The 22301-nt window shown below is 41.1% G+C and overlaps 2 protein-coding genes across 3 annotated transcripts; one reads left to right on the top strand and one right to left on the bottom strand.

Moving 5' to 3' along the window:
• Window positions 1–3: 3 nt before the first annotated feature.
• ggcx (gamma-glutamyl carboxylase) lies at window positions 4–7183 on the bottom strand. The gene is made up of 15 exons (XM_026173976.2): window positions 6960–7183; window positions 6532–6735; window positions 6288–6446; window positions 4720–4885; window positions 4566–4644; window positions 4033–4139; window positions 3792–3955; window positions 3416–3717; window positions 3033–3164; window positions 2585–2736; window positions 2334–2503; window positions 2118–2248; window positions 1889–2036; window positions 862–1066; window positions 4–767 (listed from the first exon to the last, which is right to left on the bottom strand). The coding sequence occupies exons 1-15, from the start codon at window positions 6982–6984 to the stop codon at window positions 608–610; spliced, it is 2304 nt and encodes a 767-aa protein (XP_026029761.2). The 5' UTR covers window positions 6985–7183; the 3' UTR covers window positions 4–607.
• Window positions 7184–13120: 5937 nt separating this feature from the next.
• gmcl1 (germ cell-less, spermatogenesis associated) lies at window positions 13121–21337 on the top strand. Of its 2 annotated transcripts, none has more exons than XM_080304314.1 (15): window positions 13121–13483; window positions 14685–14866; window positions 14973–15092; window positions 15180–15276; window positions 15360–15457; window positions 15555–15667; window positions 15774–15839; window positions 16723–16807; window positions 16895–16985; window positions 17289–17429; window positions 17538–17607; window positions 17737–17812; window positions 17893–18038; window positions 19781–19868; window positions 19950–21337. In XM_080304314.1, the coding sequence occupies exons 2-15, from the start codon at window positions 14687–14689 to the stop codon at window positions 20088–20090; spliced, it is 1512 nt and encodes a 503-aa protein (XP_080160440.1). In that variant the 5' UTR covers window positions 13121–13483; window positions 14685–14686; the 3' UTR covers window positions 20091–21337. The 2 variants fall into 2 exon arrangements, with proteins under 2 accessions (XP_080160440.1, XP_080160441.1); XM_080304315.1 differs by having other exon boundaries at window positions 13344–13483; window positions 14680–14866.
• Window positions 21338–22301: the final 964 nt, after the last annotated feature.

Consider the following 22301-nt stretch of genomic DNA (forward strand, 5'->3'; position numbering starts at 1 on the left):
GACTCATTTCAATATCAAAATTTATTTTCATCAATAGATCTCCATAAGAAAAAAGACAGAAAATACTTTTTTCCCTTGCATCGTACCATAACTGGTTAGAACGTTAAACTGACTGAAGTATCATGAATATTTGTAAACATAATTTATCTCAAATTGTTCTAATCTCGTTGGAGCTGGCAGATGAACAGAAAAGGATCCTGGTCACTGAGATCTGTCCCTTTGAAACATAAAACCCTTCCTCCTTCAGTCACATGCTTCCACCTGCTTCACTTCTGTCATTCAAAACAGCATTAGCATTTTTGCACACACACATATGCTCCTCTAGCAAATAATGCCTGCTGTCTTTTTAAGCGCACTTATTTTTAAGAACAACCCTTTTTTTTTTTTAAACGGTCATTAACAAAAGCTCTAACCACGTAGTGACATAATCTGAAATGTTTCAGAAGTGAAAACGGAAAATAAAAGCGCTGTGATCTCCGGGCAGTGATGTCCCAGTGTAGTAACAGTCCAGTAGTAATAGCGCGGACACACACACTCACATTGATGGGAATGTGTGATTCAGCACCTACAGGCAATTCACCGAGTATTTTTTTTGGCCTCAGTGGCATTAAAGTTCTGCATGACCGACTTCATCTTTGAGCCGTTCGTCTTGACTGGCTTCTGCTTGAGGTTCCTTCATGTTGGCGTAGGCAACTTCCCTCGTCAGCTGCTCGAGCGGAGGCAGACCCACCGCCAGGTTTCTCATTGCAATGGCTGTCATCAAGATTCTGGAAGACAAATGTGCAGAGTTCGCGTGTTTGTTTAACTGGTTTTTCTACACTTTGTCTGCATCTGTGCGTTCTCAGAGAGCTCAGCACTCACCCTCTGCGTATTGTGTAATACTTCTTCACGGCAAAGCGCTGCAGTCGCTCCAGCATGCCGGCCTCCCTGCGTTTCTTAACTTCCTTCATCCGTCGCTGCCTCTTCAGGAACAGCCGCACAATCGGGTCAGTGGCGTTGACCTCCGAACTCTCATCATCATCTGCAGCCATGAGAGGCTGCAGCTCGGGAGGAAGTGGCTCGGTTTCTGTGGGGTGAGACGGACTCAAGTAAAGCAGGCACACCAGGAGAGAGCTGAATGGGATTTTTAGTGACATGCAGATCAGCCATCGACAGCTGAATGGAAATAGATTGATTGTTTCATTAAAATGTAAAGTCACCTCGACTTTGTTATACACCACCAGGCTAAGCACACACCCCCACCCCACGAGTAGCATCATAAACTTTTATATATCTACTGTATTGTTTACAGTGTTGGCCTTCTTTACTGATTTTTTACTGCATTTTTTTTTTTGTTTATGTATTGCTACATCCTTAATGAGCTAGAGAGGCCAGTTTGAGATAGTTTGGACACGAGAAGCTGTCAGGCACAAGGAACAGAGGAATGTGAAGTGAAGGAGGACATGCAGAGGAGGAGGCAGATGATCTGCTATAGCGACCTCTACAGGGAGCAGCTGAAAGAAAAAAAGAAGGCCTGCAGCACGTACAGACATCTGCGGTTGTAACTGGAGTAACAACTTTTGAAAGTATTCCAGCAGGAAGTTGTGCCTCGCCACAATGCAAAAACTACTCTGAAACGGCTCAGGGAGCTAAGGGAACAACTTTAACTTGTGCCTCCAAATTCCAAAGTTTCAAACCCAATTGAGCATCCATGGAAAGAAAGGGGAGAACAAAAGCAAGCCACAACCTGAAGAATCCTCTGCCCTGTTTTGTGGGTACATGGGTAACCTGCACAGCACTGAGCACGTAGGTTTTCAGATCTTTTTCAGGAACCTTACCACTATTCTGTAACCCCTTAAAATAATCCACTAAAAGCTATGCAATGTGTTATTTTTGAAAGCATCTTCACCTGTTCCATTGCGAACACGCTCCTGGATTTCATACAGCTTGGTGAAGTTCTTCTGTAGTGCCGCCTCTGTGGTGTTTACATAGACGTACATGTAGCAAGAGGGGCCCTCGGACACTGTGTACACCTTATGATAAGCCCCGGCAGCTACCTACACAAAGCCACAGTAAGTTAAGTACTAAAACAAGATAAAGAGCAAAGCATGAACAGTGACAATGGTGAGCAGCTGTACCTTTATCTGCTCACCGGGCTGCAGAGTGTAGTTCTTCTTCTCCTCCACTATCTCTACATTCACCTGGCCCTGCAACACCTGGATGCTGGTGTTGCCCAAATCTTCACTCACAAAGTTTTCCAAGTGGAGACCTAAAAAGGGAAGATAACAATAAAACAACACACCATGCATGGCTTTTTCATCCAAAAGAAAAATTGTAAAAGTGAGGTTTGTAACCTGGGAAATCCGCAATAAAGACGATTTCAGTCTGATTGTCCAAACTTCCCTCGATCTCCTGGAACTTGGGCCTCCAAGGCGAGAGGTCCACCAGCAGAGGCATGAGCCATTTGTTTGGTTTGAAAGGTGACCATTCAGCACTCACAATGTCCACACGAGGATCAAAGATCCTTAGAAAAGCATCCAGAGCAGATTTAAACCTCACCCTTTTACAATTCTGAGACAAGGCTAAAAACAAAAAGCTCTCGTACCTTTGCTGGAAGCGTTCATTGATGGACACCCAGATGTCAAAGTAGATTTCAGGATCGGAGATGTTATAACGAGGCAGGTACTGATGGAGGCATGTAGCATACTGCTTCAGCATGTCTCCGTGGTCCTTCCAGCGACGGCTCTGTGTGAACACCTACAGCAGGCAGATTGTGAATTGGAAGAGCAAGACTTTAGGAAAGACTACAATCTAAAAAGGTCAAGGAAAAGCAGTTTTGTTTATTAAAGAAACATCCATATACAGATGGAGACACTGTCGGGTGAAATTAAAGGAATTCCAAACATCACAGATTACAGTTATAACTAATGCATATTAATAATAACAATATAGTCAAAGCACTTCTGTAAGCACTAATTTTTGTTTTGTTTTGGGTTTTTTTAGCTCAGATAGCAAACGTTATCGAGTCTGACAGTGTTTCCCCTGTAACTCACCCCTGGGTTCAGATATCCAGTTTCACCCGTTTTCCTGTCTTTGTAGGTGATTTTAACGTGCTGATGGCTGCGAGAGTGAACCATCATGTCCCATGAATATCCGTACAGGCCATTAGTCCAGTTGTTATAACCCTTGACAAAAAAAAGAAGTTTAAGTAAAGTCATAAATCACATCACCATTTTCACACTTTCAATTCACCACTGAGTGTAGTGGGGACTTGTTGATGAGTAAGCTTTCAGCTCTCTGTTGACAACAGACGTCAGAGCTGCTCTTTGCTGTTGACTCTGATTGAGCAACCATTGGTCTCAGCAGATAACTCAACGAGGGCTTCATGGATGAATGTGTTATCTGTACAAGCATTTCAAAACAAAGATCTTAGTACCTGTGTGATGAAGTGAGAGTAGGGCAAGAAGAACTGTTCCATTAAGTAAAGAACAGTAAAAATGGCTCCCAGCTTGTGTTTTAGTCTCAATTTGGATGATTTGGCAGCAGCTGGGGTCTGTCTTTGCTGAGTGCCACTGCCTTGGATTTCTTCGTAAACACAGGAAGGGCTGGGCTGGGACCCCGGTGAAGTGAGGGGCAGGACTGGCCTGAGGAATGATGGGAAATGGGCAAAAAAATTTCTTGGCCAGTCAGGGTAGCAGAAGAGAGGACTGGTGGCCAGCATTGCGTAGGGAAACATCCCTGTGGAGGATTAAGACGAAGGTAAAATGACAGCACAGAATTAAAAGTATTCCTTTAAAAAAAGAATAACTCACCAATGCTGAAGAGCTGCGAGTTCATACAGTGGAAGTAGCTGACAAAGAAAAATGCGTAAGGCCGAGTAACGTCAAAAAACAGCAGATAGCCAGCGGTCAGATCCAAAATGAGACCGCCTCCGTGCACCACCAACAGGCTTACTAACTCCACAGGAAGAATCAGTCTGATAAAGGAGGGGAAGGCATGATCAGAAGCAAATTACTGGGATAATCACAGTTAAAGGCTTCAAAAAATACCTACTTGAAGGGGTCAAACAGCCAATGGTGAGCCAGGTATGACATTGAGTATCCCTCCACCCAATCAGCATCCAACTTCTTCACTCCAGCAATGAAGTATACTATAAATATCTTTGAGGAACAGCAGAGATGTCATTAGGTGACTGATGAATCCATAAGCTGAAAAACGCGTATCATATGAATGGTAAATGGTAAATGGCCTGTATTTATATAGCGCTTTTCTAGTCCCTAAGGACCCCAAAGCGCTTTACACAACCTGTCATCCACCCATTCACACACACATTCACACACTGGTGATGGCAAGCTACAATGTAGCCACAGCCACCCTGGGGCACACTGACAGAGGCGAGGCTGCCGGACACTGGCGCCACCGGGCCCTCTGACCACCACCAGGCGGCAACGGGTGAAGTGTCTTGCCCAAAGACACAACAACCGAGACTGTCCAAGCCGGGGCTCGAACCGGCAACCTTCCGATTACAAGGCGAACTCCCAACTCTTGAGCCACGATCGCCCCATGAATGAGCTAAATAAACAAACCTGAGCTCGCAGCAGTGTGTAATTCCATAGAGGCACATGAGCATTTCTTATAGAGGGTCTCCGCAGTCCATCGATGGACCTACAAAAACACACACACGGACATCAATGAAAGAAACAAACATACACTCAAGTAGATTACTAAACATCACCGTACCAGTATCTGTTGCCATCCATGAGTGTGAGCTGAAATCCAATGAGGCCGTAGAGGTAGGAGTGATTGTTCCAGGCGGTTTTGTCCAGGAAGAAGATGTACCAGTACGTGGAGAGGAACATGAGGCAGGAGAGGCGGTAGAAGCAGCCGAGCATGATGCCCGAAGCACCTTAAGTCAAAAACAACAACCACAAAAATAAACAGATTCTTATCGTTAATGAGTCTGTTTTTACACATGAAGAGTATCTCCTAACTATCCTGACTCTATGGAAGCTTGTTTCCACCACTGAAAACAAAAACACTTTTCATATCAGGTTATTTACTCAAAGTCTGAGTCAGTAAGTCAAGATTTCTGAGATAATAAGCTAAAATGTTGACTCATGGATGGCAAAACACTTTATTTTTCCAGTGGTGGAAACAAACTTTAAAACAACTCAGCTTGTGAAGACTTTTTTTTTAAAAGGGAACTTTTGAATTCACAGTGAAGCCATTGCAATTAACTTTGTTGTAAAGCGACATTTTAAATGGAAATGATTAGTTTAACTAGTCATCAAGGCTATAAAGATGCTAGTGTTGCATTATGGGAAATGTAGGGCCCAGCTTCTTTTTTTTAAACGGTAACTTTTGGCTTTTTACCAGACTGACCCACCGCTCAGTGACATCACAAGCAAACAGTGGATCGGACTGAATAACCGAAGGACACTGCAAGAGGCAACTTGTTGATGTCACAGTGTCGTGACTTTATCAAGACACTAATCATTAATAAAACAGTCGTAAGCACAAAAGTGAATTAATGAAAAGTAATTTTATAAAAGTAAAAAGTTGTCAACACCACATGCATACCCCGCTTTATCTTTCTTTGACTCTAATGGGATCACTCATCACTAAAAGAAAATATTATGTTGTATTTAGTAACTTAGTTACTTAAACTTACTTCTAAGTTATTAAATGGTTAAAAGCAGCAATGGCTGATGTTTTCTGATTTTCAGGATCTCATAACAGCAAAAACCCAAAAAATGCTCAACTCTGAGTGAGTGGTCAGGGTGCATGCTACGTATGTGCAAATCTGGCCTCTAGTTTCATTCCTTTACTGTCTCTCTCTCTCTCTCTCTGCAGCTTGTATCCAAACTCCTGGGTCCAAAAGAAACAGCCAACATTGAGCGACTACTCTGGGGGGGAAAGAGGTCCAATTTTATAGAAATCTATGCAAAATTGCTCTTCCGCTCATTTAATCTAATAACTAGTAAACACTTTTAAACTTGTTGGTTATAGTGAAAACCATGTATAACTTTAATAAGGCTGATGTGTCCCAGCTTTGTATCTGCTGTCTGTTTGCTTTCTTGCTCAATCTTTAGTGAGCTCTACCTTTTCATTGATTTAAAACTTGCAAGAGTCGGCTGGCTTGGGGAGTAAAAATGTAAGTGGAAAAATGCAGGCATGTGTTTCCCACAGAGAGCACTTCCTATTAAAAAAACAGAGAGAGAGAGAGAGAGAGACTGCATCCACTCAGACTCAAAAACAGGTGTTCTCTCAAGTCGGGAATAAACCTGGAAACACTGAGCCTGACCCACCGAGGAACATCACCACGTACACCAGGTACATCCAGTCCAGCGGCAAGGGCTGTAAGAAGTTGAAGAGAGGAAAGCGACACACGGGGGCCCCATCCAGGTACTTGTAGTCCAGGTTACTGAGGCCACGTTCCTGTGTGATGTCTATGACCATCAGCAAACCTGCACAAAGTATCAAAAGCATCACAGCAGGTCTGAGACAGTCAGAATACCCAGCAGGCAGACTGTACAGGTGTGATTAGTTTACCAAACAAGCAGCGGAAGATGCCCAGAGATGCAGGATCCGTGGGGCGGTTCAGGAGAGCCACAAAGCTGTGCCAGGAAGTCAGGTCCTCCTTCTTGAAGCCAAATATTTGCTCCATCTTTCTTCTGGTGGGCGTTTGTTCACGTTTGGGAGCTTTGTGCTGGTCCTTTGCAGTTTGATCATCTCCCTCACGGCGCACAAAAGCGCCTGCAGGGCACAAATTGGTTTTTATGTTTTTATGTACTAAACACAAAATGAATTAACTCACTCACGCAGAGTCCCTGTGTGAGTTACAAACCTTCCAGCTCTCATTTAAACACTGAACACGACTCAGGCTTAGACGTTGTTTGCTACATGTTGGTCTAACTGGTTATTACGTTATTACATAAACAACAACCCCGCACGATATGCCACTGCCACAATAACCTCACCTGCCGTAGCGTCTCTCGCCTCCATGTTAGAAAAATGCCGGGTTCTGGTTCGGGACAGGGGGGAGAAGGGTCTCTCTGCTCTCCCTGACCCAGATGCGGGAGTTCTGTGCGGTCACGGACAAAGTTTACGTGTCACAGCTCCACACACAGTAGTGTGTCAGGCGGGCAGGAGGAGCAGGAGGAGAGGAGGAGGGAGGATGGGACAGGAGCGATTGGAATGTTGTGAAAGAGGTGCTTTTCGTCTATTGGCTGATTCCCACTCTGGCCCCACCCACCAGAGGGCGTTTCTTAGACGTCACATCCTGGTTGAGACTCAAGAATTTCGTCGCCCTTGAATTAGGTCAAATCTTGCTGTAGTACGTGACCGAGCTGAGCTACCTGAAAATGAGAAAACTCGGCGGTTACGTGTGTTAATGAAGTTACAAATTATAACATTTTCATGTTCTAATCTTAGCAAGGTACTTAATTAGTTACTTAATTTTAAATGTTAATGGAAGAGGGGGACAGTTCAATATGGTCTAATGTTATTTATATAGTATGTTATAATTTTTATAAAGTGTCAAACAAGAGTCTACTCACCGGTTTCTCCATATAATGTAATCATCCAATCACATTGCAGCAACTAAATGTATTTATCCAGGCAGACATGGTCAAGACCTGCTGAAGTTAAAATTGAGCATAAGAATGGGGACGAAAGGTGATTCAAGTTTCAGAGACTGCTAAATTACTGGGCTTTTCCCACACAACTCTACGGTTTACAGAGGATGGTCTGAAAATGAGAAAATATTCCACGAGCTGCAGTTCACTGGGTAAAAATGGGTAAGAATGAGGCTGAAGCTCATTCTTAGCTGAAGCTAAAATTCAAATGGGCATGTCAAAAATGAACAAGAGTGGATTGGGAAGACATTGCTTGGTCAGATTACTCAAAAATATGTGTGCATGTGGATATTTTCATTTTGGGATGTGGCACCAATCCACATCCCAGAGTCTGGACTTGGGCCACTTCTCCAGCGACGTGGGCATTGTGGTGAAGCGAAAGCTGAACATGAAAGCAAAACCATCTATTTACTCTTCAGCAGAGTAAATAGATGTCTGTCCCCTGTGATGGACAGACAGACAGATGGACTGACTTTGGGTTGTGGTGGAACAAGAAATTCTCATCATGGATGTGCAGTCAACATTTCTGCACCAACTGTTTGATGCTATCATACCGATATAGACTAAATTATCTTGGGAATGTTTCCAGCACCTTATTGAATCTGTGCCGTGAAGCATTAAGACAGTTCTTAAAGCAAAAGGGGGTCCAGCCATTGACTGAAGAGGCCCGTGGCTTTATATTGTAGAGCTAAGTAGAAAGAGGGGCCCACAGGCAAGCAGCTGGTGATGGTGGGGAGAAGGAAGATATCTCTGGCAGACCCAAGCTTGGGGAGGGAGAGGCATCTCATCAAAGTGGAAAGCTAATACAAGGGAAGACACCCCTGTAATTGTGCTTGCATTTTGTGCACTGGATCGCTTTAAATTCAAGTTCATCTATTTAAATTAGGAAGGCCGTTCATCATAATCAATTCCATAAAACCTTAGACAAAGTTTTTATTTAAAAGTACTGTTAAGATATACCTGTGTATGTAAATTTATCTCAGTATATTTAACACGTAATTTAGAACATGTAAATTACACGTAATAACACATTGCACATCTTCCAGGAAACTGTACTCTGCTACACATAATAATAACTGCATTTGAAATTATTAAATCACAACGCGTCACTATTTCATTTACGTGTGTAATTCCGCCGTCTTACAGTAGATGGCGCCGTTGAGCTCAGCTGCTACATCAATGTGCTACATTGAACCGTTACCGTAAAACCGTTAATAGATACCACCGATAGACGAAGAAGAATAACAAAAGGTACCCCTGGAATTTCAGGAGGTTGTCCTGCCAGATAAAGTTAAAATAGGATGCATAAGCTTTCTGGTTAGAGCATATGTATCACCGCCCCTCACGTGCTATAAATGCCAAAGATATGGGCACATCACTGCAGTTTTCAAGGGGAAACAGAGGTGCCCCAAGTGTGGAGGTGAAAACAGATTTGGGGAATGTGGATGATGTACAGGATAAATCCAGTAATTGTGGGTGGCAGCACAGGGTAAGTTATGGGGGCTGTGAAGTCAGAAAGAAGGCCATGGAGGTCGAGCAAGTCAAAGCAGCTCACAACATAAGTTACGCAGAGGCTGTCAAGAGGGTACAGAAGGCAAAGGATGGAACAGGACCGGTTTAACCAATGTCGACAGCAGATTTAGTACAGACACATGGAACTCATACAGGACTGACAGTGGAGAAGATTATTTTGTTTATTGCCTATGTTATAAATTGCACAGATCAAGTGAAACACAAAACAGAGAAAATTAAAATAACTGAAAGGAGCAGAGAGGTTTTTTGGTATTAAAGAATATCTTGGGAACATATCCAATAAAAGACTTGAAGGGGAGGGGAAAGGAGGAGGACCAGGGGAGGGGACAATATGATTATCTTACAGGGGAACACCAGAAGTTTGATTGCAAATGGACAAGAGTTTAAAGGATTCATCAAAAAATGCAAAAAGAAACCAGAAATAATCTGTATTCAGGTTATGATAGTGTCCGCAGAGATAGAAAGGAGGGTAATGGAAGAGGATGTGCAACATTTGTGAAACAAGAGATCCAATATAGAGTTGTAGCTATAGGAACACAGTTATATTGTACTTGAAATCTGATCAAGAAATGGCAGCATCAGAGTGATCAATTTTTACAATCCGGCTAACAAACTGTTGTCAGTAGAGGAACTTGGCACATATTTAAAGGGAAACGTAATTTGGTGTGGGGACTTTAATGCACACAGATCATTATGGGGTAATTATAATGATCGGAATGGAGCAGTGATTGAGGAATTGATAGAGCTAAAAAAGTATGATGGAAGTGGTACAAGAGTTAATATTAGAACAGGTGCAGAATCAGCAATTATCTCACATAGTGTCAGACTCGTTGGCAGGTATTTGTTCATGGCAGTCTAAAAAAAGAGACAACTGTAGGCAGTGACCATTATCCTATGATGACTGAGATAGAGCTGAGTGTAGAGAACCAGGATATAGGTGTGTAGAAGTGGTGCTTCAGTAATGCTGATTGGGATACATTTAGAATCAGAATCAGAAAGGGTTTTATTGCCAAATGTTGAGCAGGTTTACAACATTAGAAAATTGCTACGGTGCTTAGTGCAACACATCCTGTCAGACAACGCTTAAATAAACATAAAAATTAAAATTAAAAGTGCTAAGTAGATAGATATATACATGAATGCAGGTGGTGATCACTGATCAGTGCGAAGATGGAATGATGCAGTGAACACAGAGTAGGGTCACGTGTTAGTGGTGCGAACAGTCATATGATTATTGACTAGTATTAGAATAGTTAGTGATCAGGAAATGCAAAAGATGGATATGAATGCTGGGGTGGATGATTTCAATTATTCTATTTGTAAGGCAGTTTAGACGCAGCAAACTGGGAAATAAAGAAGACAGAAGGTGTAAGGAAAAGAACGCCGTGCCGTGGTGGACAAAGGAGTGTGATAAAGTGATTAAGCATCAAAATAAAGCTTTTAAGATATTAAAGAGGAAACACAGTTTTCAGAATTTCATTGAATATAAAAGATTGCAAGCTGAGCTGAGAAGATCCATTCAAAATGCAAAGAGTGACTTCTGGAGGGGTTTTTGTAATTCAGTAGGGAGGGAGACAAAAATACAGAGTGGTTGGTCAATGATTAGAAGGATGAATGGTATAAAAAGGGAGTATGGATATCCAATATTGAGGGATGGAGAAGCAACAGCTGTAAAAGATGAGGAAAAGGCAAATCTGTTCGCAAAACGTTTGTTAAAATCCATCAGGCAATGTTAGTGAAGAAGGGCGAAGAGGAAGAGAAACATAGCGAATAGGGAATTACTGAAACAGGAAGAAGATACAGATGATTTATTAAATATTCCTTTTACAAAGACAGAATTGAATTGAGTGCTTCAGAAATCCAAATTATCAGCACCGTGAAAAAATCAGGTTTGCTATATCTTGATAAACTATCTCAGTGAGTCAGCTAAAGATCTTTTATTAGAATTATATAACAGAGTTTGGGAGGGTGGGAAACTGCTGCAAAGCTGGGAGGAGGCAGTGGATGTGCCCATACGTAAACCAGGAAAGGATGATACAAATCCAGAAAGTTACAGACCTATAGCTTTAACATCTAATATCTGTAAAATAATGGAGTGAATGGTAAATGAAAGACTAATGTACTATATAGAAAGTAAAGGATACATATCTAAACATCAAAGTGGTTTCAGAAGAGGGAGGAATACAGTGGATCGAGTATTGTGTTTGGAACATGAAGTCAGGAAAGCACAAATAAACAGAGTGTAGTGGTGCTGTTTTTGACATAGAAAAAGCCTACAATATGATGTGGAGAGAAGGCCTTCTAGTTAAAGTCAGGAAATTGGGTATCAGTGGGAAGATGTTCAGATGGATAAAGAATTTTTTTTTAAGGGGAAGACAGATGCAAGTGAGAATTGGAAGGATTTACTCGGAGAGGTATCCTGTAGAAAACGTTACACCTCAAGGGAGCCCTTTGTTATTTTCTTTAATGATAAATGTTGTGTTTAATGCCATAGAGGTTGGGATAGGGTTTTCGCTTTTTGCAGATGAAGAGAGGAAATAATGTAGAGTTTATTGTATTATTTATTGTATTGTATTGTAAAAAAAAAAATAAAAAATTGCAGGGAGCAACTGGAAAAGTTGAAGAGTGGTCATTTATGTGGGGTTTTAAATTTTCAGTTGATAAGACCAAGACCGTGTTTTTTTTACAAGGAAAAGAATTGGTGAGGACGTCAAGCTTAGGTTATATGGTCAAGAAAGAGTGAGTAAATTTAAGTTTCTTGGATTGTAGTTGGATGAAAGGGTAACATAGGCTGTACACATTCAGAAAATGGTGGATGAATGTAAATATAATGAGGTGTGTGTGTGTGTGTGGGGGGGGGGGGGATGGATTGGGGAGCGGATAGAAAGTCTTTGAGGGCCATATACACTGGATTGGTCAGATCGGTGTTAGATTATGGATGTGTAGCATATAATTCAGCAGCAGACACAACTCTTTTGAAGTTAGACTTCATTCAGTATCAGGCACTAAGACTCAGCACAGGTGCATTTAAAGCAACCCCAACAGCAACTTTACAGGTAGAGATGGGTGAGATGCCACTAGGAATCAGAAGAGAGCAGCTAACACTTAATTATTGGGCAAATCTGCAGGGCTGTGGACAGGATCACCCAACACAAGAGGTACTGAAACCTTGTTGGGAGAAAGAAAGGCAGGAAACAAAGAGCTTTGGGTGGATTGTGGGTAGAAGAGCAATAGAACTTAAACTGGATCAGTTCAACATCAGTCAAAGAGTGCCGTTACCAGCAACACCGCCATGGATACTTCCTGATTATTGGAAAAGAAGAAGGGGATAGGGCGGTTAATTTAAACTCCCATACAGCACAGTGTCGCCACTCAGAAAATAGAGCAGATATCCTAACAGAGGTTCAGCAAACACTTTACAGAATACACATGATGGGGCTTACAGTTGTGTTTTTATGGATTTCAGCTCATTACAAATTTCCCACGTGTGGGACTAATAAAGGTTACCTTTATCTTAACTTATCTTACTATGGAGTATAAGCAAATGAAATGGCAGATAGAGTTGCGAAGGAAGCCACAAAACATGGGGAATTTGACCTGGCTATTAGCTTCAGTCAGACAAAGATAAAGAGTATTGTAAGGCAAGAAATGAAGAAAAGATGGCAAAAACAGTGGGAGGAGGAAAGGAGGGGATGGTGGTTGTATAAAATTCAAAGGAGAGCAGGAGAAATGAGAACCACAGGAAGGAGTAGGAGAAAAATGAAACTAGATCTTATTGATTTACTGCAAAAGGACTCGAAGTAACAGTTATCGGGCCTTATTCCAGTTTTAAAAGAGAGTAAATTGCTTGGGAGGATTTGAATTTTTTGTTTATTTGTTTTTTGAGCGACGCCCCCGTCACACTCCACACCAGTTGGTGGCGGTAATGCACCATTCAGTTGTTTGCAAACCGCCAATAAAATTTAGAGGAAGAAGAAGACGACGACGAAGAAGAAGAAGAAGAACAAAAAAAAACAGCCTCAGAAATTTTTAGTTACACATCATCTGCTATCTTTGACTTTACTTTCGCTATAATTTAGAAAAATGTAACTTGAAGCAGAGGCAGATGTGCTGTCTGGAGACCTGTACGGAGCAGCAGCCAGTCAGAATAAGCGCTGTTACTGTTTTTATACACGATTCTGGTTTGTGAATGTGGCAGCTAAGCTAGCTCTGAGGCTGGATCGCCTCTTATCTAGCTCGTCAACGTTTGCGCTGAGATAATCAGCCGGTGTTTACCGTCCACATTAACACGTCACACGTCTCCCTCTCAGCCTTCTCCCTGTCATAATCAGCAGGTGAGTCAGCCGAGTCGTTGTTTGGGTGATAAACAAACTCGCATCAGACTCTGTTGTGGACACTCTTCGCAAACTTCATTCAAGGCTTCGTTATGTAAAATATTTTGTGCCTGTATTTTAAAATATAAAACAACAAGGCCACGTTTTGGGCTTATTTAAAATTAAGTCGAGATGTGATAGTGGCTTACTGTTAACCAAGGAGTGTGCCACTTGCTTTTTTCTGGATATCTAACTAGTTACATGAGGGCAATGTTGGTGAAAGCTACAAAGGCACGTGTAGCACAAGGATAAGGAAAAGTGGTGTGGTGCATCAGTCTGTTGCTATCATAATAAATAATGATGTTCAAGCATGTGTATTCATTTCACTTCACAGTCAAAATCAAGTTATACAAGTTATGCAGGAAAGCGTTTCTTCCTTATCTGCCACAAAACCTGTTTTAGTTTCTACTTTTATTTAAGCTCCTTATTGAGTTACACTCATCTTTTCAAACGGTGATATTATTATTTATAATTTTATTTGTTGGGAATCTTTATTTTATTCACGTTTTTCTATTTAATTGAGCTCCTAGTCTTCAGGAATAGTTCTCCAGGCTTCTTGAAGGACATTCAAAGCTCTTCTTTGGATGTTGGCTGCTTACTTCAGTGATGTTGATGTCTGGGCTCTGGGGGGGCTGATCCATGACTGTGTGATTTTCTACCCAGGTATGCTTTTACTGCATTGGCAGTGTGTTTCATTGTCATGCTGAAAAATGAAGCTGTTACCAGTCAGAAGCTTTTGAGATGGTATTGCACGGTGGATCAAAATCTGATGGTACTTTTCTGTGCTGGCATTTAATTTTCAGAAAAACAGAACTTAGAAAGACATTTGTAAAGCCTGGAGAACTATTGCTCAGGACCACTTTAACAATGCCGAGGTCGTCTGGCTCACTGAAAGCAAAGCATAAAGAAATGATGGCAGCTCAAGACTTTTGCACAGTACCATATCTGTGGATTTCTTTGACTGTTGAGCAAAACAGGCAGTTTGTCTGGATGCAACCTGTGGTGTCTTGAAATTTAATGTGCTTGCACGACAATTAAACATTTACTTAATGCAGTAGCTAAAGTACCACTCCAAAAGTATTGATTCTGATGAACTGTGAAACTACAGTATACATAACTGACTTGATATTTTTGATTGCTTTATGTCTCTTTGAAAGCACAGAAATGGGAATTCTGGGCAGCAGGTTTCAGCTGTCCTCTCAGGGACCAGAAGAGGCCACAGAGGGCACAAGTACCAACCGCAAACATAACTGCGAGTGTAAGAAGAGGAAACGAAATGCTCAGTGTGACTGTGACAGTGATCAAGAGGAGGATGATGGCATACTCGATACACCTCGCAGGCAAGTCCAGCCAGTTCAGAATCGGATATCTTTAAGTTGTCTGTGTTTTGTCTTACTCTCGTTTTTTTCTGTTGTCTGGTTTTGTTTTTATGTTTTCCTCGAGCAGGAAGAAATTAAAAAGCACATCAAAGTACATTTATCAGACCTTGTTTCTGAATGGGGAAAACAGTGACATTCGTATCTGCGCTCTGGGACAGGAGTGGAACCTCCACAAAGTGTACCTCTGCCAGGTAAAACAAACACACACGCCGAGGCATCTTCAAAGCAGCCAGTGTTACATTCTCTTGTATGAGTTATCATATTCCTGCACTTTACAGTCGGGGTATTTCTCCAGCATGTTCAGCGGATCCTGGAAGGAGTCCAGCATGATGGAAATCAACCTGGAGATCCCAGATCAGAACATTGATACTGAAGGTGAGAGTCACAGAAAACGGATGCTAACTGGCCTCCTTTGTACTTGTACTCATTGGCTGATGGCTTTGTACATCCCTGTGTAGCTCTACAAGTTGTGTTTGGGTCCCTGTACCGTGATGATGTTCTGATCAAACCCAGCAGAGTCGTCAGTATTCTTGCCGCTGCTTGTATGCTACAGCTGGTAAGTACGTGTAAAAACAAGTCACTGAAAGGTGAGACAGATATCTGTATTTTGAATGATACCAAATCTTAATAAGTTTTATGGTCTGTGTTCACAGGATGATTTGATCCAGCAGTGTGGCGAAACCATGAAGGAAAACATCAGTGCAAAGACTGTGTGTGGCTACTATGCGTGTGCTAGCATCTATGGCCTGGATTCAGTCATTAAAAAGTGAGAATGTTGACATGATTGGGTTGTTTATGCCACATAAGAAAGTATGTACATGTTTGGAAATGCTTACATATATATCTGTGTATTTGTGTGTCTCTTTCTGCAGATGTCTCGAGTGGCTTCTAAACAACCTGATGACCCACCAAAATATCGACCTGATGAAAGAACTTGGGTGTGTTTGACTGTCAGAGTAGCTTCTCTGTTCATGAAATAACAGAGTTAGATTTTAGAGTTAGATTTGTTTATGGAAACTATATTCAGAGTATTTAATGAATACTTGTAAATTTACCTTCATACTATACAAATTGTCCCCATTTCAGACTCTTTGATTACTTAAATATAAATTACTTAATCTAAGTACCAGGTTTTATATTCTTTTTTTTCTGGCATTTTTTAGCCCTCATTACCAAGAACAGGTGATATCCACATGAAAAACACATTTAAGCTTTGTTTGAAAACTGGAAACCCATCAATTTCACACCAGCTCTAAGGCCGCTTTTATGGTCACCGTGCACCTCGTCACAGGTGGCGCATGCCTGAAATGATGTTGCATCTGCTGGCGCTTGCCAGCCGGGCATCTCTTGATTTTTGTAATTGGACGTGTTTTTACTGCCATTTTAATTATATTTCGGGACAGAACTTTAAAGTCACAGACAAAAGAGATTATAAAGACGGAGATTTGCAACAATTTGAAAACATGAGACTATATGGGGGGGGGGGGGACCCACTTGACAATGTCTTGGCTTCCGGTTTCGACTTCTTCTCTTCCTACATCAGCGCTGATGTGGCAGTATTGTCTGAGTGACGACACCTATCATTCAGGAGAACTGGCCTGCTCCAATGAATACCTGCACCTTAATGGCGAGCATAAAGAAAAGTGACTTTGATGTTGATGTTGCAGTGGTGTGTTAAGTGACCAGTATAGAGGGTATACTAGCAATTTAAATGTCGCAGTCTAAAGTCAAAAGCTAGTTTTGTCCAAGCTGATCTTAGTCTATTATCAACTTGAAGCGTCAGTATTTGCAATACATAAACTTGTCGCTATCTGTTTACAGGGTGGAGGTCATGGAGCAACTCATCCAGTCCTCTGACTTGTTTGTCATGCAGGTGGAGATGGATGTTTACACTGCTCTGAAAAAGGTAGAAAAAGCACAGTCGTAGACATTTTTCCTGTCACAGTCACTGCACTCTGATGCATATTTTAAGCGTTCCTGCCTCTTTCTGCAGTGGATGTTTCTGCAGCTCAATCCGCTGTGGGACGGCCCCATCAAGCAGCTTCTGGCTGATGCCGACGCCTGGCTTTGCAAGCGCAGGACAGGTACTGTAATGCACATTGGGTGAAATCACCAAGGTTATTATTGCTAAAATTAAATTACAAACCAAAAGAAACATTTTAGTTATTTAAGTATTTGCCCACTTGATGAGGCTTGTTTGTTGAGGCCACTGTCACAAAGTGTTTTCACAGTAATGCTAATTTTTAGCTTTTTATATCTTGCTCCTATAAATAAACCCTATATCATAATAAAAGGCTAAAATGAACAATTAAACGAATGGAAATTAAAGCTAGTTAGATTAGCTGTGTTAATCACAGTCTGTCTTTCTAATTAACCTTTATCAACAGACCTTTGTGAGAAGGAACCCTTCTTGAACACAGATGAGGGCGTTCCTTTTCGGTCAGTGTTCAACTTTGTGCGCCTGCAGTACATCATCAATGACCTCGCGTCTGCACGCATCTTGGAGAGGGACAACATTTTGCCTCTTGGTAATTTATGGCTCCGGCTGATGCCATTTCGTCATAAAAGTGCATCTTTTTTTTCGTGTGTGGTTATTTTAACATCTGTTTCTTGTGTTTATGTACTTTATGTTCCAGACTGGTTGACGTCCGTGTATAAAAACCAGTGGTTCGCCATGCTCCGGACAGAGTTTGAGAATGATAACGGGTAAGAACCTGAAACTTCAAACGAGTTAGTAGATTGAATTTGGACTGATTTAGTGGTGCTTTATGCTGCACATGGATCACATGCATTGCTTTTAATGCTGTTGTGATGACAAACACTTCTGTTTATTAGTCCTCAGGAGCCCAACAAAGACGAGTTTGAGCAGAGCAGCATGAGGTGTGGCAGGAAGCTCATTAAAGATGGAGATGTGAGTTTGTTTCCATACAATTATTGTTTATGGATTCATTTCTCCAAAGGGAAAACACTGTGATTTTCCCCTTTTCTCAGTACTGCTGGAGGTGGACGGGCTTTAACTTTGGTTTCGACCTGCTGGTGACCTACACAAATCGCTTCATCGTCTTCAAGAGGAATACTCTGAGTCAGCCATGTGGGGGCGCTGTCAGTCTACAAGCACGAAGACACTTGGCATACAGGTCAGTGGTGCAGGCAACCAGACTGTATAATCCCGCTTTAATTGTAGGATCTTTACCTTAAAAAATGCCTCAAGGTGACAGTTGTTGTGATTTGGTGCTATATAAATAAAATTTCATTGAATAGAAAAAAATTTAAATAGAGAAACTAAAATCATTATATTGAGATAAATGTGCAAACACATTCTTGAGCTAAGAAATATTTGCTCATGAAGCATTTGCTAAAGTTGATTTATATACAGAGTGAAGTTCAGCATTTAAAATGATTAGTTGCTATACTTCTCAGTTGGCTATAGTTATTTTATTAAGACACAGTGATGAAGTTGTGGGCCAGCACTGACTGTGAACATGTGACTGATCAACACTGATCACTGTAATTGGTAGGTGTTATCATATTTGGCAATAGGCTGGCATTTATCCTTTTGACTGTTTAATTTTATACAGTAATGTAAAAAGGAAAGTAAACCTAAAATCTGTTGAGAGCTGATGTAAAGAGAGACAAGAGATAACTCTTTATTGTCATTGTACAGTCATACCTGGTACAATAGTACAACGAAACTGTCCCACGTCGGCACCAAGCACAACACAATACAAACGAGACAACACAGTAACTTAACGTAATAAATAAAAAGAATGAGTGTATGTGTGTTTTTAAAGGGAGTGTCATGAGTTTGCGTTCTAGAATTTGTTAATAGTCTGGACTTCAGCATTTTTTAAAGTTTATAGACGGACAAAGAGATGATTTGTCCATGCCGGTAAACGGGGCATTGCAGTAATCACAATATGAATAAACACGATGACACAAGTGCATGAATGATCATTTCCAGCTTAGCTGAGGGGACTGTATGTCGCAATTTATCAAATTGTTCCTTAAATTAATGAAACGGGGACAAAGATTTTACTTGCAGGTCGAAGCCCAGAAAATAATCAAATATTACACCAACATTTCAAATGCTGGACTTAAAAGTTGAACAAAAATAAGGAAGAGCCCAGCTGATTTTAGGATATAGTTCAAAAGTAGCTTTAATCATGATCTCAGTCATAGGACGATCCGGAGCACAGCAGCAAATTTACAACGGAGCAGAATCGATGTGTCGCAATAGTCCAGACAAAGTCCAGACCTCAACCTGAAGAAATGAAAGCTGTGTAGAAATAAATGTCTGCACACCTCAATGAACTGAAGCAAAGTTACAACGACGAGTGGGTCAAAATTTCTCCACAACCATGTGAGACACTAATAAAGTCACACAGAAAAGGATTACTTGGTTATTGCTGCTAAAGTTGCTTCTACCAACTACTTTGCTTTTCACGTGACTTTGTCTGCATTTGTTGTGTTGTGTTAACCTACTTTAAACTTGGTAATGACTGGATCATTTTTATTATAGGGTGTATACTCTACTCTTTGACATGAATGTCTCATGTCTACTTCTATGCATGTTTTTGTTATATATAATTTAACATATTATACCTAAATTGTGTATGTATACAAATTTACAATAGAAACTGATGTATAGTTTATAGTGTTCAGCTGATAATGTATTGACCCTGTGACAGCTACAGGTTACCTTTGTTTCCATCAGTGTTTAGGCTTAGCTGTGTGCTAGTGGTGCCCTCATGTTTAAATTAGAGGCATGTGAATGCTGTTAAACTTCATGTCACCTCTTTGCAACAAATTGAACTAACCTGGTGACAAGCTGTTGAAATGTTTGAAAGCTTTACCTATCTTCAAACATCTTTGTCTCCAGGTTACGTCTTGCCTCCTTTGACAGTCGTGGAAAGCTGGTCTGCAGTCGCTCAACAGGTTACCAGCTGCTCACTTTAGAGAAAGACCAGGTCAGTGAATACTCACTAGTCACCATTTCTAAAAGGAAATTGTAAACTTGGTAACATGCTTCAATTCCTTCAATCCTACAGGAGTATGTGGTGATGAATCTGGACAGCCGGTTGTTATCATTCCCCCTCTACGTGTGCTGTAACTTCCTGTATACATCACCTCAGTCAGATCACCGTCCAGACTCCTCAGACAAAGACAGGTCTGCTCACAGTGTGTCTTGATACCTGCTCACCAGCCATTAGCTGCTGCCATTCTTCTGTTACCGCAGAGACACTTGACACAAGCTTGTATGTACAATCTATGGCCTCATTTAACACATTTTGACACTGGACATACCGTCTGCATGCTCTCTAAACTCAGCGAGATGTTCTTGGGGAAAAAACGTTTTGTATATATGTCTACATGGGGTTTACAGTATAATGAAGCCCTATGCTAGTGGTCAAGAGGGATCGGACCACCTTTTGCTCTCAGAGAAGCTTCTCTCCACCTTGTACCTCTGCTGTTAACCATCTGCACTGGGATGCTGGACCATTCTTAAAGATGGGAAACCTCCAGGTGTTTGGTCATTAAGCAGACTTTGTAGGGCTTGACTTTACACTTTGTTTTTTCACTGTGTACAGGACATCGTCATCGGGAGCACAAACAAACACAGTGAAACTGAGTAGTTCCATCACATTTCAGAGCTTCTTACAATTTCCTAAGAGGAAACACACATCTGTTCTTAGAAGGAGAAATTGTGCATTAAGTAAGGACAAGAGTAAACTCACCTTTGCGTTGCTGCTGCATAAGAAGCCACACACCTGCTCAGTGCAATGTACGGCTGCTGGTCATAACAGTAGACAAAAAGATGAAGCGACAAATGCAGAGGCACAAAAAGAGCACGATTTTATCAGCCTGTAGCTTCCAAGGGTCACTCCGAGTTGGTCATTTCCACCACCTTGTATAAAATTCATAATCCACGATGTCCACCAGCATCACAAGTTTAAGACTCAGTAATCCTCCCCAGTTAAAGCTGAGGTTGCAGTAAATACTTGTGCTATCTGGTGCTCTCAGCATAATCTTATTTTTTTGGCTCACAAAATAAAAAAAATTCCAGATTTCCTTTCTACAGTATTTATCAGCTACACTCCCCACTGTGTGTTTGCTGGTATTAAGACAGTCACCTGCTCACTCTTCTTTTACAGTGCAGCTGCTTCTTGTTTGGCACTCTACCATCTATACTCTAAGTACCATTTAAGTTCTGTTTTTGAATACTTATCATATTAATTTGGGAAATATTTGTTTGGCGGTTTTCTTAATCTGTTGTTACCTCATGTCGTTTTGATATCTAATGGAGGTGAAAACTTTTATTTGGCCATTATTTATTATTTTGTACTTCATTTTTATTCGTATCGATGTACTTTTGAAAACAATTTCTCCACTGCCAATAAAATTGCCCTCTGACACGGGCTGTGGTGCTATCACATAATCTCTGCATCTAGTGAAGGTCTTTATTGCAGCTGCAAGGTTATGTTTTAACTACAGATGATAGATAGTTAGGCATGTTATCAGTTTAATATGGCCAATTCATTAACGTAAGAAACTTGAAGCCTGATCAGTTGCTGTTTGTTTCACTCTTTAGTCAAAAGGTTCAAAGGTCAGTGTGCTGTTGGCATATCTTTTGTTTTTGTTGGCTCATCTTCAGAGTCTGTTCTGGTCTCTGCAGTAATAAATGAATTTAAGGCTCAGAAGTTTAATGGCTAATAAGAGCCTGGCTCACCAAAGAGATTTTTATCTAATCTGGCTTCTCTTTTATCTCTCTGTTGTCAGCGTGCCTAATCTAGTGCTGAACACAGTCATTGTAATGGGGAAAAAAATGAAATTCTCAGAGGCAGGCCACATAAGGAGAAATTACCCCCAACTTCTGCTAACTAATGGTCGGTTCTCAGCCCTGTAGAAATATGGGCGGGTTCTCATGAGGTACCGAGGTAGAGCCAGCACCACATCACTGAAAGAAAGAGTTTAGAGAACACTCGTTTCCCAGCTGTACATTTATATGACGTAAGGACCAAAAGTAAGAGTCTTGTAAGTTGTGAGGTCACAAACACACAGTTACTCGTCGTCTCCTACCTGCTGACTACTTCTCGGGTTTGACTCGCTGTGCATTTTCCGGTCATTTGTACAAAAATGAGTTCATTTCCATTCTACCAGATAGGCTGCATAATTAGACGTGTGCAATTTAAACATATTAGATTTCAAGTAGTAAAATTATCTGTGTGGTTTACATCAGGTCTGCAGTGTGTTTATTGCTCCTTTTATATCATTTACTCAGGCTGAAAAGCTGACAGTGTTGCCTTTGTTGTACCACCATGTGTGTATATAAGAGTATACTCCACTGTTGTCATTAAAACATATGCAAAAGTGTTATTTGCTATCACTTTTTTCAGTGTTGC

The sequence above is a fragment of the Astatotilapia calliptera genome, chromosome 7 (assembly GCF_964374335.1).
Source record: "Astatotilapia calliptera chromosome 7, fAstCal68.1, whole genome shotgun sequence".
NCBI lineage: Eukaryota > Metazoa > Chordata > Actinopteri > Cichliformes > Cichlidae > Astatotilapia > Astatotilapia calliptera.